The sequence below is a fragment of the Bos grunniens genome, chromosome 16, assembly GCF_055505025.1.
Source record: "Bos grunniens cultivar Pamir isolate PY7600 chromosome 16, Bosgru_T2T1.0, whole genome shotgun sequence".
NCBI classification, from domain to species: domain Eukaryota; kingdom Metazoa; phylum Chordata; class Mammalia; order Artiodactyla; family Bovidae; genus Bos; species Bos grunniens.
The window spans coordinates 133722-145206 of record NC_141180.1 but is presented as its reverse complement, the minus strand read 5'-3'; the positions used below and the strand labels follow the sequence as shown (position 1 = coordinate 145206).

The 11485-nt window shown below is 65.5% G+C and overlaps 1 protein-coding gene across 4 annotated transcripts; it reads left to right on the top strand.

Annotated features, from left to right (window-relative positions):
- TNNT2 (troponin T2, cardiac type) lies at positions 1–11275 on the top strand. 4 transcript variants are annotated; one of them, XR_015142909.1, is made up of 14 exons: positions 1–55; positions 3126–3175; positions 3872–3996; positions 4705–4770; positions 5113–5145; positions 6368–6401; positions 7592–7652; positions 7869–7985; positions 8376–8453; positions 8805–9569; positions 9790–9899; positions 10235–10325; positions 10772–10812; positions 11044–11275. XR_015142909.1 is itself a non-coding variant. In XM_086342953.1 (14 exons), exons 7-14 carry the CDS (start codon positions 7599–7601, stop codon positions 11087–11089), a joined length of 648 nt encoding a protein of 215 aa, XP_086199079.1. In that variant the 5' UTR covers positions 1–55; positions 3126–3175; positions 3872–3996; positions 4705–4770; positions 5113–5145; positions 6368–6401; positions 7592–7598; the 3' UTR covers positions 11090–11275. The 4 variants fall into 4 exon arrangements, 2 of the variants coding, with proteins under 2 accessions (XP_086199079.1, XP_086199078.1); XR_015142908.1 differs by having other exon boundaries at positions 5110–5145; XM_086342953.1 differs by having other exon boundaries at positions 8805–8915.
- The last annotated feature ends 210 nt before the right edge of the window (positions 11276–11485 follow it).

Genomic DNA, 11485 nt, shown 5'->3' with positions numbered 1-11485 from the left:
AGAGCCCTCGAGGTGGAGCAGACACCACAAGACCCGTTGGCAGCTCCTGTTCTGGGTAAGACTGGGGCAGGCTCTAAGAGCAGAGGGGTGCCCTGTAGTCTGGGCCCTCTGTCCCAAGTCGCAGTGTCCACTCTGACTGGGTGTCGGAGCTGGGAGAGGCCCCCTTCCCTCGGGAGCTTTAGAGGGTGGCGTCTCTGAGATGAATCCCTGAGCCTAGTTTAACCGACCCTCAGCCTGAGGCTGGAGACTCGGGTCTGAATCACAGACCTCCCACTGAAAGCCTGGGGCGGGTGGAAGGTCTTGGGTGAATAGCTGTCCCTCCCTGGGTCTGTTTCCTCCTTTGTAGGATGGAGAGATAATTGCCAGGCCTCTAAATGAAATGATGCTCCGACCCCCGGGGACCCTCTCCTGGAGCCTCCTCCCTCCAGGCGGGGAGCCCCTGCCCCATCCTGGGCAGGTCCTCCCCACTCCCCGGGGAGCAGAGCCGGGCCGTGGGTGCCCACACAAGTCAGTACAGTCCTCGCGGCCACATCCTCCTCCCTGGGGTTCAGAAGCTGTCAGAACTGATGAGAAAGGCCGCCTGCCAGAGGCAGCCAGGGGACCAGGGACCCCGGAGGCTCTTCCAGGCGGACGCAGGGTTGGGCCCCACCCTGGACAGGGTGCGGGCTGAGCAGCGTGGAGAGACCCACTTCCCGGTGGGGGGGGCCCGGCTCCCTGGGTCAGCGTGTTAACCCTGAGTCCAGTGCCACCAACCCAGGGTCCCTGCCCCCCATGCCCCTGGGGAGAGCGCCTGCTGGAGCTCTTCAGGGAGAACCACTCCCTCCTGAAGGAACACGGGGAGCGGGCGCCTGGAGATGGGCGTTTGAGGCTCATTCTTGTCCTGGTGCAGCTGGGAGGCCTGACCTCTTGAATTCCTCCTCTGACCTGGGTCTTCGGGCAGGAGAGGAATCTGGGAGGATCGCATTGCCCTGGTCCAGCTCTGAGGGTGGGCCAACAGCTGCGGTCAGGTCCAGCTGCCTGCCGGGCACAGGGCTGAGAGTGGGGCCTCCACTCTTCTGTTTCATGGATAGGTTAACGGAGGCACAGAGAGGTTAAGTGACTCTGCTAAGGTCACACAGCAAAGCTGGGTATTAAACTTGGGCCTTTGACAGCATGGCCAGTGTTCTTTCTGCCTTCTATGGTTTCTGCTTTATTCCCCAAGAAAGGTGACCCTGGCCTTTTGGCTGTGATGGCAACCTGCTAGAAAGGGCGGGTGGGGGCCTGCCGGCCTCTCTCCCAACTGGAGGCCCCCCCCGGCCCCCCGCCTTCCTGCCACCAGCGCCTGGACGCGATCTCAGATGCCTCCTCTGGGCTGGAAGCCCTCCCCCACCCCAACCTGCCTCTTGAGCGGCTCTATTTTTAGGAGCTGTGTTTGTAGGAGCAGGGGGGCTCACAGGGCTGTGCGGGGGCTCAGAACCGGCAGGGGGGCGGGCCACAGAGGAGAGAGCGTGAGAGCCGCACCCCAGGCCGGCCAACCCCCTCCCTGAAGACCTCCCTGAACCCCAGGGTGACAGACTCCTCCCAGGGCTCAGGCCCCTGGCCTGACTGCTTCCCTGGGGCTCCAAGCAGTGCTGACCTGCCAGTTCTCACCCACCCTGGGCTGGGGGCTATCCCTCTGCTGCTCTCCCCCCAGGCCCCATTTGGAGACTCTCTGGGATGAGTACCCCCACCCAGGGGAGCCAGCTTCAGTCCAAAGCGCCCTGTTGCCAGCCCCGCCCTGCCTGCCCCACTGTAGGTCTGTTTGCTCTGACCCAGCAGGGCTGGACGACTGGGAGCAGGTTCAGAAGAGTTGCCAGCCTGAGGCTGCGGCCCGAGGCAGCTGCAACCCCGGGGGCTGTGGGCAGGGCACCTTCAGCACCTCTTAGCTTCAAAGGGGCTGCCTTGTGGCAGACACCATGCCACCTGCCAGAGCTGGGGCTCGCGGCACGTCTGCAGACAGGTGTCTGGGTGGGTCTCAGCAGTGAGGGTGGGGTCTGGGGGATAGGTGAGGGGGCATCAGCACCCCATCCAGGGCGCTGTCACTGCGGCCTGAGTCACAGGTTGGCGGCCGCAGCGCTGGGCGCAGCCTCCCTTCACCCCAGCCTTCCTCCCCTTGGAGAAGAGGAAACTGAGGCACAGGGGGCCAATGGCCTTCCCATGGTCACACACACGGGGCGTGGAGCCCGTGTCCCGAGCCATGCCTGCATCCCAGCCACCCCTCTGGCCTCTCCCTGGGCTCACAGCGACGGGGCAGCAAGACGCTTCCGTGTGGGACCCTGGGCTGCCTCCACACAGGCCTTGGGATGGGGGCTCGGGCCCCGGCTTCTGTTCTCAGCGCAGCGTGGGGGACACCCTGGAGAAACTCCACGGAACTGGGCTTTTCGTGGAGACAGCAGCTGTGAGAGATGAACAGACCCCACACCCGCCCAGGGTCCCCAGGGAACCATCACACAGGCGGGCACGTGGGCATTCCCTCATCTGTGATCCTCCTTGGGTTCCCTGCTCAGCTTGTACTCCCCGTGTGTGGTGTGTGTCTGGGGTGTGTGGTGTGTCTGGGGTCTGGTGTGTGTCATCTAGTGTCTGGTGTGTGCTGTGTGTGTGTGTGTGACCGTGTGTGAGGGTGAGCCCCCCAGCCGTTTACCTGTGTGTCTGTGGAGCCACCAGCAGAGTGGCCCTGGGCAGCTCTGCAGCCACGTGTCCCCCACGTGTCCCCCGGGTGTCCCTCTGGCCTCCACAGGCCCCGCGGCCCTGCTCTGTCCTCTGTGTCTGCCCCGCGGCGGTGCTGAGAGCTTTACAGACAGAACTGCAGGCAGCGGCTCCTCCCCGTGACCGTGGGCCCTGATTTTGGCTCTGGGTGTCGGCTGACCCTGCGGGTTCCTCCCTGTCGCTGAGCTGCTTCCGGGGGAGAGGCCTGGCTGTGGAAAGACTCAGAGCCGTGTCCAAGGGGCGTGGAGCCTGCAGCCTGGCCCTGCTGGGACGGTGTCTCTTCCCGACAGGGGCGGGGGCCCGGTGCAGCTGGTCCAGGGCTGGGGGATGGCAGGCCCAGGGCTTCCCGCAGAGCTGGGCGGCTGGCCCTCTGCCCACCCGGACTGTCTGTCTCTCTGCAGAAGGAAGAGGAGGCCATGTCGGACGTGGAAGAGGCCGTGGAGGAGTATGAGTGAGTCCTGGGGTGCTGGGCAGGGGCTGTGCCCGTCGGGGGCGTGGGGAGAGCCGCACCCTTGCTTCCAGCCTGTTGCCTCGGGCTGCCCCAGGCAGGGGGCTGGCCATGAAGACCCAGGGATAGGGGATGGGCTGGGCTAGGGGCTAGGGGCTGGGCCTCCTGAGAAAAGACCAGAGAGTTTCCGTGAGGTCCCAGAGGCCACAGAGCCATTGTGCCCAGAAACCCGCCCCAGACCTGGCATTACGGCCTTGGGGGCTGCTGGCCCTGCCCTCTTCCCTGTCCCAGGGGCCAGGGAGGGGGGGCACACTGCAACCCATCAGTCAGTCGTCCCTGGGGGAGGCAGTGCCCAGGGCAGATAGGACCGCAGACATCGCTTGGACCCTGAAGACCCCGTACTGGGCACCGAGGGTGCAGAACTGGGGGCTGAGTGGAGGGCTTGTGCCCGTGGACTTGGGCCGGGTGGACGGGGATGGGGGCGTGCAGAGCCCAGGGACCAGCACTTGCCAGGTTTCCTGGGGGGGTCGGGGGGAGGCAGCTGAACGGAGCCGGGCTTGGCTGGGCTGTGGGTGGGGTTGGGCAGACTCCAGGACCCAGCACGGGGGTAAAAGTCTCCTGGAAAAGGTCATGGGGTGTGTGCGCGCGTGTGTACACGTGTGTGCTGTGTTCCTGACAGCGTCTCCCCTCACGCTGCAGGGAGCAGGAAGGTAAGCACACCCAGACTCTCACTGGGCGGGAAGACAGCCTGGCTGGAAACTGACTGTCTCTTCTGTCCTCTCTTGTGCTCACGCCTCCTCCCCGAGCAGAAGCAGCCGAGGAAGGTACGGGGGTGGGGGTTGCCCAGGAAGCATCTCGCCTGTCCCCAGCCCCTGCTCCCAGCTGAGCAAAGTCCCCCTACCAGCCCCCGCTTCCTGCGGGCAGAGTCCTAACGGGGCCATGCTGCCTGTCTGCTCCAGCGCCTGACTGGGCTGGGGGCCACACCCTGCCAGCAAGTGATGAAAATAGAACCCCCCCCCCCGCCCCGAATTCTGCCCAGGCCCTAGCCCTCTCCCATGCTGGGCAGCCTCTCACCCACACGGGTCCTTTCTGGTTCCAGACACTGAGGAAGGGGCTCCAGGGCCTGAGTCTAGGACAGGACCCTGACCCTGTGCTGTGACATCAGAGAACGAGCTGGGGAGGGAGGCTGAGTCAGACACGGGGCCCAGAGGCGGCCCCACTGTGACAGCACCTCCGGGTGCAGAGGGGCCTTCAGCCCCAGAGAGGAAAGTTTCAAACGAGAGGACCTTGCATAGACTTCCCCTGAAGGAGCAGACACGGAGCATTCCAGGCTTTGTGGCCCCTGGTCCTGCTGAAGCTGCCACTCCAGGAACATTCTAGAAACGGTCTGCAGGCCATTGGGCCCTAGTTTGCAGCTTCTGGTTTAAACCAAGAACAGAGCGGCCCCTGTCAGCCACACAGGTCCCCCCACACTCACTGGGCCCCACCCCTCCCTGCGCCGGGCCCGCTCACTGTCTGGTCCGCTTCTCCAGAGCACGAGGAGGCGGTGGAAGAGGAGGCTGGAGGCGAGGCTGAGGCTGGGGAGCCCTGCACCGCAGGTGAGGCCCCTCCTGGAGCGAGGGGGGAAGGGGGCCCTTCTGAGCTTGGGGCAGCAAGGGCCCCAGCACTGCTCCTGAGGCAGCGGGAAGGCCCCCTAGACCGTGCTCTGCAGCCTGGGCAGCCCCCCGTCCAGGCTGGGCTCAGCCTCGTCAGTACACGCTGCACCTGCTTCTTTTGGCCAGGCGGTCCTGGGCCCTGGCAGGTGTGCACAGGCGGATCCTGGACCTGGAGCCCTGCAGGGCCCCCTTGGCTGAGGACATGTTGGGGGGACAGGGGGCTACTGGCAGGGCCTTGAGCTTGGAATCGGGACCGTGACTCCTTTCTCATGTTCTGTTCAGAAGATGGAGAAGAAGAGGAAGGTAGAGAGGCTGAAGGTGAGGCCCACTGGCCATTGGGACATGGTGGGGAAGCCCCTCCTGCAGCTGTGGGGGAGACCCTGGTGGGGAGGGGGAGACCTTGGGGGGAGGGGGAGACCCTTGGGGGGAGGAGGGGGAGACCCTGGGGTGGGGGAGACCCTAGGGGGAGGAATGGGAGACCCTAGGGGGAGGTGGAGACCCTGGGGGGAGGAGGGGGAGACCCTGGGGAGTGGGGGAGACCCTGGGGTGAGGGGGAGACCCTGGGGGAGGAGGAGACCCTGAGGGGAGGGGGAGACCCAGGGGGGGAGGGGAGACCCAGGGGGGAGGAGGGGGAGACCCAGGGGGGAGGAGGAGACCCTGGGGGGGAGGGGGAGACCTTGAGGGGGAGGAAGAGACCCTGGGGGGGAGGAGGAGACCCTGGGGGGAGGAGGGGGAGACCCTGGGGAGTGGGGGAGACCCTGGGGGGAGGGGGAGACCCTGGGGGAGGAGGAGACCCTGGGGGGGAGGGGGAGACCTTGGGGGGCAGGAAGAGACCCTGGGGGGGAGGAGGAGACCCTGGGGGGAGGCGGGGGAGACCTTGGGGGTGTGGGCATAGAACCGTGTGTGTCTGCAGGTTGGGCTCCTCCTTCCAGAAACGGTGCCTTGGAGGTGCCCAGGGGGAGGGGGCCAGGTTGGGTCAGGGCAGTGGTCACATCACATCTATCCATGAGGTTTCTGCAGCCTGGGTGAACCACGGGAGGGTAGGGTGTCTGGGGCTGAGATCCCAGGTGCGGATGGTCCATGGGGTAGGTCACTGCTGTGGGCGCTGTTGACCTACAGCCTTCACAGGGGCCCAGGTGGCCCGAGTCACACACTGGGGCTTGGAGTCACACCCATCAGCTTCCGGTCCTGAGCCGCCTCAGGTCTGGGGGGCGACTGCGGAGGCAGAGACTTAGGCAGGGACTCTGGGGCCAGGACCCCAGGATGTGTCCCCGACCCCTCCTCCCTGTGTGGCAGGCGCTGCTGACTGAGAGCGCTGTGTGCACTCGCGTCCCCGAGACCCCCTGAGCATCAGCCCTGAGTGGAGCCTGGGGCTTGCAGCCCTGCCGCTTAGTGCTCTGGTTGCTCCTGCAGTCCGGGGATGGGAGGGACTCACTGGTGACGGGCAAACGGAGGCTCATGGGTGCCAGCTTATCAGGGGCACAGTGGGGCCAGATCCAGGCCTCCTGACCCCAAGTTCACGTGCTTTCCTCCTCTCCAGATGGCCCGGTGGAGGAGTTCAAGCCCAAGCCCAGGTGAGTGGTGAAGCCCTGGGAGCAGAGGGCCCGTGAGAGAACCCTTGGGACAGGACTGGGTGCACGTGGCACAGTGGGCACAGGCTGGGATGCGGCAGACACAGACCACCCTGTACAGCTGTGTAGGTTGTGTGCGGTAAAAGAGTCTCTGCTGGGTGTGTGGGGGTAGGGGGTGGGGCGGCTGAAAACCACCCACACTCAGTCACCAGCGCCTTAACCCTAACCCTAACCCTAACCCTAACCCTAACCTTAACCCTAACCTTAACCTTAACCCTAACCCTAACCCTAACCTTAACCCTAACCTTAACCCTAACCCTAACCCTAACCCTAACCCTAACCTTGCTACAGTCAGCACTATGCCCATCTAGAGGGAAAGGACAGACCAGCCATGGACCTGGGCAGACACCCTGTCCAACCCCTCAGGAGAGCTGGGACACTGTCCTTGGTGGCTGGAGGAGGACATGAGGGAAAAAAATTTGGAGAAGCCAAGCAGTGAAAGCGTGTCAGTCTAGGCATATGGCTTCAGAGGGTCACAAAGGGCCATACAAGGCAACTTGGGGCTATACAGGACACACATGGGAGCTCTGTGTGCAGAGGAGGGTGGGGCTTTGGAAATGCCAGCCCCGCGATCTGATGGTGCCTCAGCACACAGTCCAGGAGACGCTCCAAAAGCAGCCCAGCCTGGCAATCTCAGCCCCTTCCCATCCCCTCATTGGAGCAAACACTGCGGTGTCTTGGTTCAGATCCCCATACCAGAGGGCAGACAGGAAAGCAGGGCTCAGTGTCCTAGCCTGGAGTCCCACAGTGAGTGGGTGAGGTGTGTGAGGCCGACCGCTGCCTCCTGGGCTCCTGGGGTCGGGGCCAGGAGTGTGGGTCAGCCAGGGTGCAAGCCAAGCCTCTCTACTTCCTGGCTGCATGGTTTTGAGCAAAGCCTTATGTCTCTGAGCCTCTGTCTTCCTGAACGAGATGAGTGGTTTCCACTCCAGGTAACTGTGAGGATACATGAGGCCACTGTAGGCACCCCAGTCCCGAGTGGGCGTGGGGACCCCGGGTGGGCACTGTGCTGGTGTCACCGCGTGGAGGCTGGGTCTCAGCCTTTCTGCAGGGAGGAGAGGGACCTGCCCATCCCCGGTAACACAGCCCCTCTATGCAGGGAGGGCTTGGTACTCACCCCTCCTTCTGCCCACCAGGCCCTTCATGCCCAACTTGGTGCCGCCCAAGATCCCTGATGGAGAGAGGGTGGACTTCGATGTGAGTGCCAGCTCAAGGAGGGCAGCCCCCGCCCCACTAAAGACCTCAGCCCCCCGCCCCCACACCCCGCCACGCTTGGGGGAGGACACGGGGGGAGGGGCACCGTGTCCGACACCACCCTGAGCTCAGCCCCGGTTGGTCCCACGACCCCAAGGCTTCGCTCCTGCCCTGCGGGCGGGGTCGCCTCTGAGTGCCGCCCCCCGCCCCCCACCCCAGGACATACACCGGAAGCGCATGGAGAAGGACCTCAACGAGCTGCAGACACTGATCGAGGCGCATTTCGAGAACCGCAAGAAGGAGGAGGAGGAGCTGGTCTCCCTCAAAGACAGGATCGTGGGTGTCGTGCCCTCTGGGCGTCTGGGAGGAGGTCCAGAAGGAGCCCCCAGGGCCCCGCCCCGTGCTCTCTTCCCTCCCCCACCCCCCAGGGCAGAGCGGAGTTGGCATCTCAGCTCCCACCTCCCGCACCCTGGGCACAACCCCGCCCCAGTGATGAAGGGCAGATGCCGTGACCCTGAGCCTGGATTCTCTCTCCACGCTCTAGCCCCTCCTCCCCGCCCCGCTCCTGCTCCACAGGGCTTGGCCCCCACCTCCCTGCACAGAGTGGTGTCCACACCGGCGGGGGCGGGGCCGGCGGGCACTCAGGGGCCGCGGCGAAGGCCGTCGGGCCCTCTCCGGGGGCTGAGGTCCGTCCCGAGTGACCGCAGCCTTGCGTCCTCCCCGCAGGAGAAGCGGCGGGCAGAACGCGCGGAGCAGCAGCGCATCCGCACGGAGCGCGAGAAGGAGCGGCAGACGCGCCTGGCGGTGAGTGGCCGCTGGCCTCCGTCCGCGGGGCCCAGGGTCGCTGTCCCGGCTCTGACAGCAGAGGAGACAGAGATGCCCAGAGTGTCTAAGGAGACGCCCCATCCCTCCGCAGCGCGCCCCCGGGAGCCGAGCCCGCATCCCCCTCCTGCGCAGTTGTGGGTGGGCCCCCACGGCAGGGCCTCCTGTCCTGGAGAGTAGCAGGCCCTCGGGAGCTGGAGCCCATCTGTTCAGCCCCTCTTCTCCCATCGGGCACCGGCAGCGCCAGACATGTGCCGGGTGCGCCCTCAGTGCTGGCCCAGACTCAGGGCGTCTGGCCCCCAGCGTAACCCATTCTCTCCCCGCGGGAACCAGGAGGAGCGAGCCCGCCGAGAGGAGGAGGAGAGCCGCAGGAAGGCGGAGGACGAGGCGCGCAAGAAGAAGGCTCTGTCCAACATGATGCACTTCGGAGGCTACATCCAGAAGGTGGGGCCTCCGGCTCCTCCTGTTGAGGGGGTCTCGGGAGAGAAATGCCCAGCCACTGCTGGGAGACCGCGTTCTCACACCCAGACCCCGAGCTGGCTCTCCCTGGCTGGCTTTCCCTGGGAAGAGCTGCCGGGCTGGGGGCTCCAGAGCACCAGCGCTCTTCCCGGGTGGCTGGTGCAGCCGGCAGGCCCGAAGCGCCATCTCAGGTCTGCCTGGTGTGGCCTCCTGCAGCCTGGAGGCTGTCTCTCCATTTGTAGGATGGCATTAATGGTGCCGTCTGCCTGCTCTGAGATGGTCAGACGAGATACCCTGGAAAGCAGCTGAGTGCTGCCTGGATGCAGGCTGGTTTCCTCCTAGGACCCATCACAGGGCCTAGTGTGGTGCCCCCTGTTCTTGGAGTGGGGGGGAGGGGGAGCAGAAGTCTCTGTGCTGTGGACCCGGCCATCCCCCGGGCCCTGCCTCCTGGTGACCCTCAAGCAGGGCCTGCTGGCAGTCGGCCCTGCCCCCAGCCCGCACACGGGTCCAGCAGCCGGCTCCCCAAGGCAGCTGACGCCTCTCCTTCGTGTCTCCACTCTTCCTGTCTCTCCCTCTGTCTGTTGCCTCTCCTGTCTTTCTCTGGGGCTCTTCTCCCGCTGTCCCGCTGTGCAGGCCCAGGTAGGTTCTGGTCCTCAGGTCCTTCCCCTCTCCTTTGGGGAGCCTGGGGAGGGCAAGGTGCTGGGCGGGAAGGCGGGGAGGCTGGGTGTTGCTGGCCTGGGTGTGCAGCAGGGAGGTGAGCAGCAGCCGTGCTGCAGGCAGGCCTGTCTCCCTGCCAGGCCTGGGGGTGCAGGGAAGGCGGGGCTTCTCTAGCCCCTCCCCCGCTTCTTACTCTCTCCAGACAGAGCGTAAAAGTGGGAAGAGACAGACCGAGCGGGAGAAGAAGAAGAAGATTCTGGCCGAGCGGAGGAAGGTGCTGGCCATCGACCACCTGAACGAAGACCAGCTGAGGTGGGCTGCCTGCGGGGCTGCACCTCTGGAGGGCGTCCCGCCTCGCATCACTGGGTGCTGCTGCCCCACTTTCCCGCGGGGGCTTCGGGGGGCTGGCCTGGGCCTTCTTGGCAGGCAGCGCTTGGTTCCCTCTCCTTCCCGCTGGGGCTCCCCAGCTCCATGTCCTAAGGCTTTGTCCTGGCAGCGCTGGCATCCGCCTGCAGTGCTGGGCACTGCCCAGGCCAAGCCAGGGTGCAGGGCCTGGGGGCGAAGGAGGCCAGGGCTGGGGGGTCAGGATCTAGATGCAGGCAGGTGGGGACCTTCTTACTGCTCACCTCTCTTGCTGGCCTGTGCAGGGAGAAGGCCAAGGAGCTGTGGCAGAACATCTACGACCTGGAGGCGGAGAAGTTCGACCTGCAGGAGAAGTTCAAGCAGCAGAAATACGAGGTAAGCGGCTGCTGCCCGCACCCCTGCTGGTGGCCTCTGTCCCCCCACAACCCCTGGGGCCTGTCTGGTGGTGCTCCCCACCCTTGTCGGGGCTGGTGCTCCTGGAGCCTGAGGGTCACTGGGGCTGAGCAGACACTTCCTGGGGTCCCGGCCCTGAGGGCCCCCACTTCTGGCCTGAGGAAGCAGCTCAGCGCCCTGAGTCCACCGAGAGGACCATTGCACAGGCCAGGCCTCCTGTGGAGTCGGGGGCTCACCAGCGATTCGGCCCCTTCGCTCCCCCACGCTCACTTGGGGCCCAGTGTGGGTCCTGGGAGAGGCAGTGTGGTCCCCGCCACGCAGATGCCAGGCAGGAGGACGGCTTGCCCCCCAGCCCCGCCCACCTCCCCAGGCCACCTGGGCCCCCTCGCGGGGGGTGCCTGAGCTACTCTTCCCACCGTTTCTTTCAGATCAATGTTCTCCGAAACAGGATCAATGACAACCAGAAAGTGTGAGTGTCTGACTCCAGCTTCCACCCTCACCCATGGTCTCCCGGCCCCTCCCCACCCCTGTGGTCAGGCCCCTGCCCTCCACGAGGCTGCTTCGGGCTGAGCCTCTGCAGGCAGCTCAGTGTGCCCCTGCCCCCATCGGCCCTCAGCACCCCCACAACCCCTGGAAGCTCCCTCCACCACTGTCGCCCCCGTCCACCCCGGCCCCCCTGACTGGGTCCTGCTTCCTGCAGCTCCAAGACTCGAGGGAAGGCCAAGGTCACCGGGCGCTGGAAGTAGAATGGCGCCTCCTTCTCCAGGACCTACTCCTCACCGGCTGCTCCTGACCTACCTTCTCCTGCTCCGCACTGTCCACACCCTGCACAGCCACCCCCTCCACCCCGTCCCCCGCCGCAGACTGGCTGGAAGCCACACTCGTGCCGCTCCCCACCCCCATCATAATAAAAGCACCGTGCCCCCGCTGCACTCCTGTCTGTTCTCTTCAGGGGGAGGGGGCCCGTAGGGCACCCGGCCCCCAGGGGCTGCGCAGAGCTCCCGTTGAGGCAGCGGTTTCTGAGCTGAGCCCTCGGGGCGGGGCTTCTGCTTCCACTTCTGTGTCAGGGTTGCCACCGCACACCCAGGCACGCTGGCACTGGTCCACAGAGCTGCGTCCGTCAGTGACCAGTTCTGTTTCCG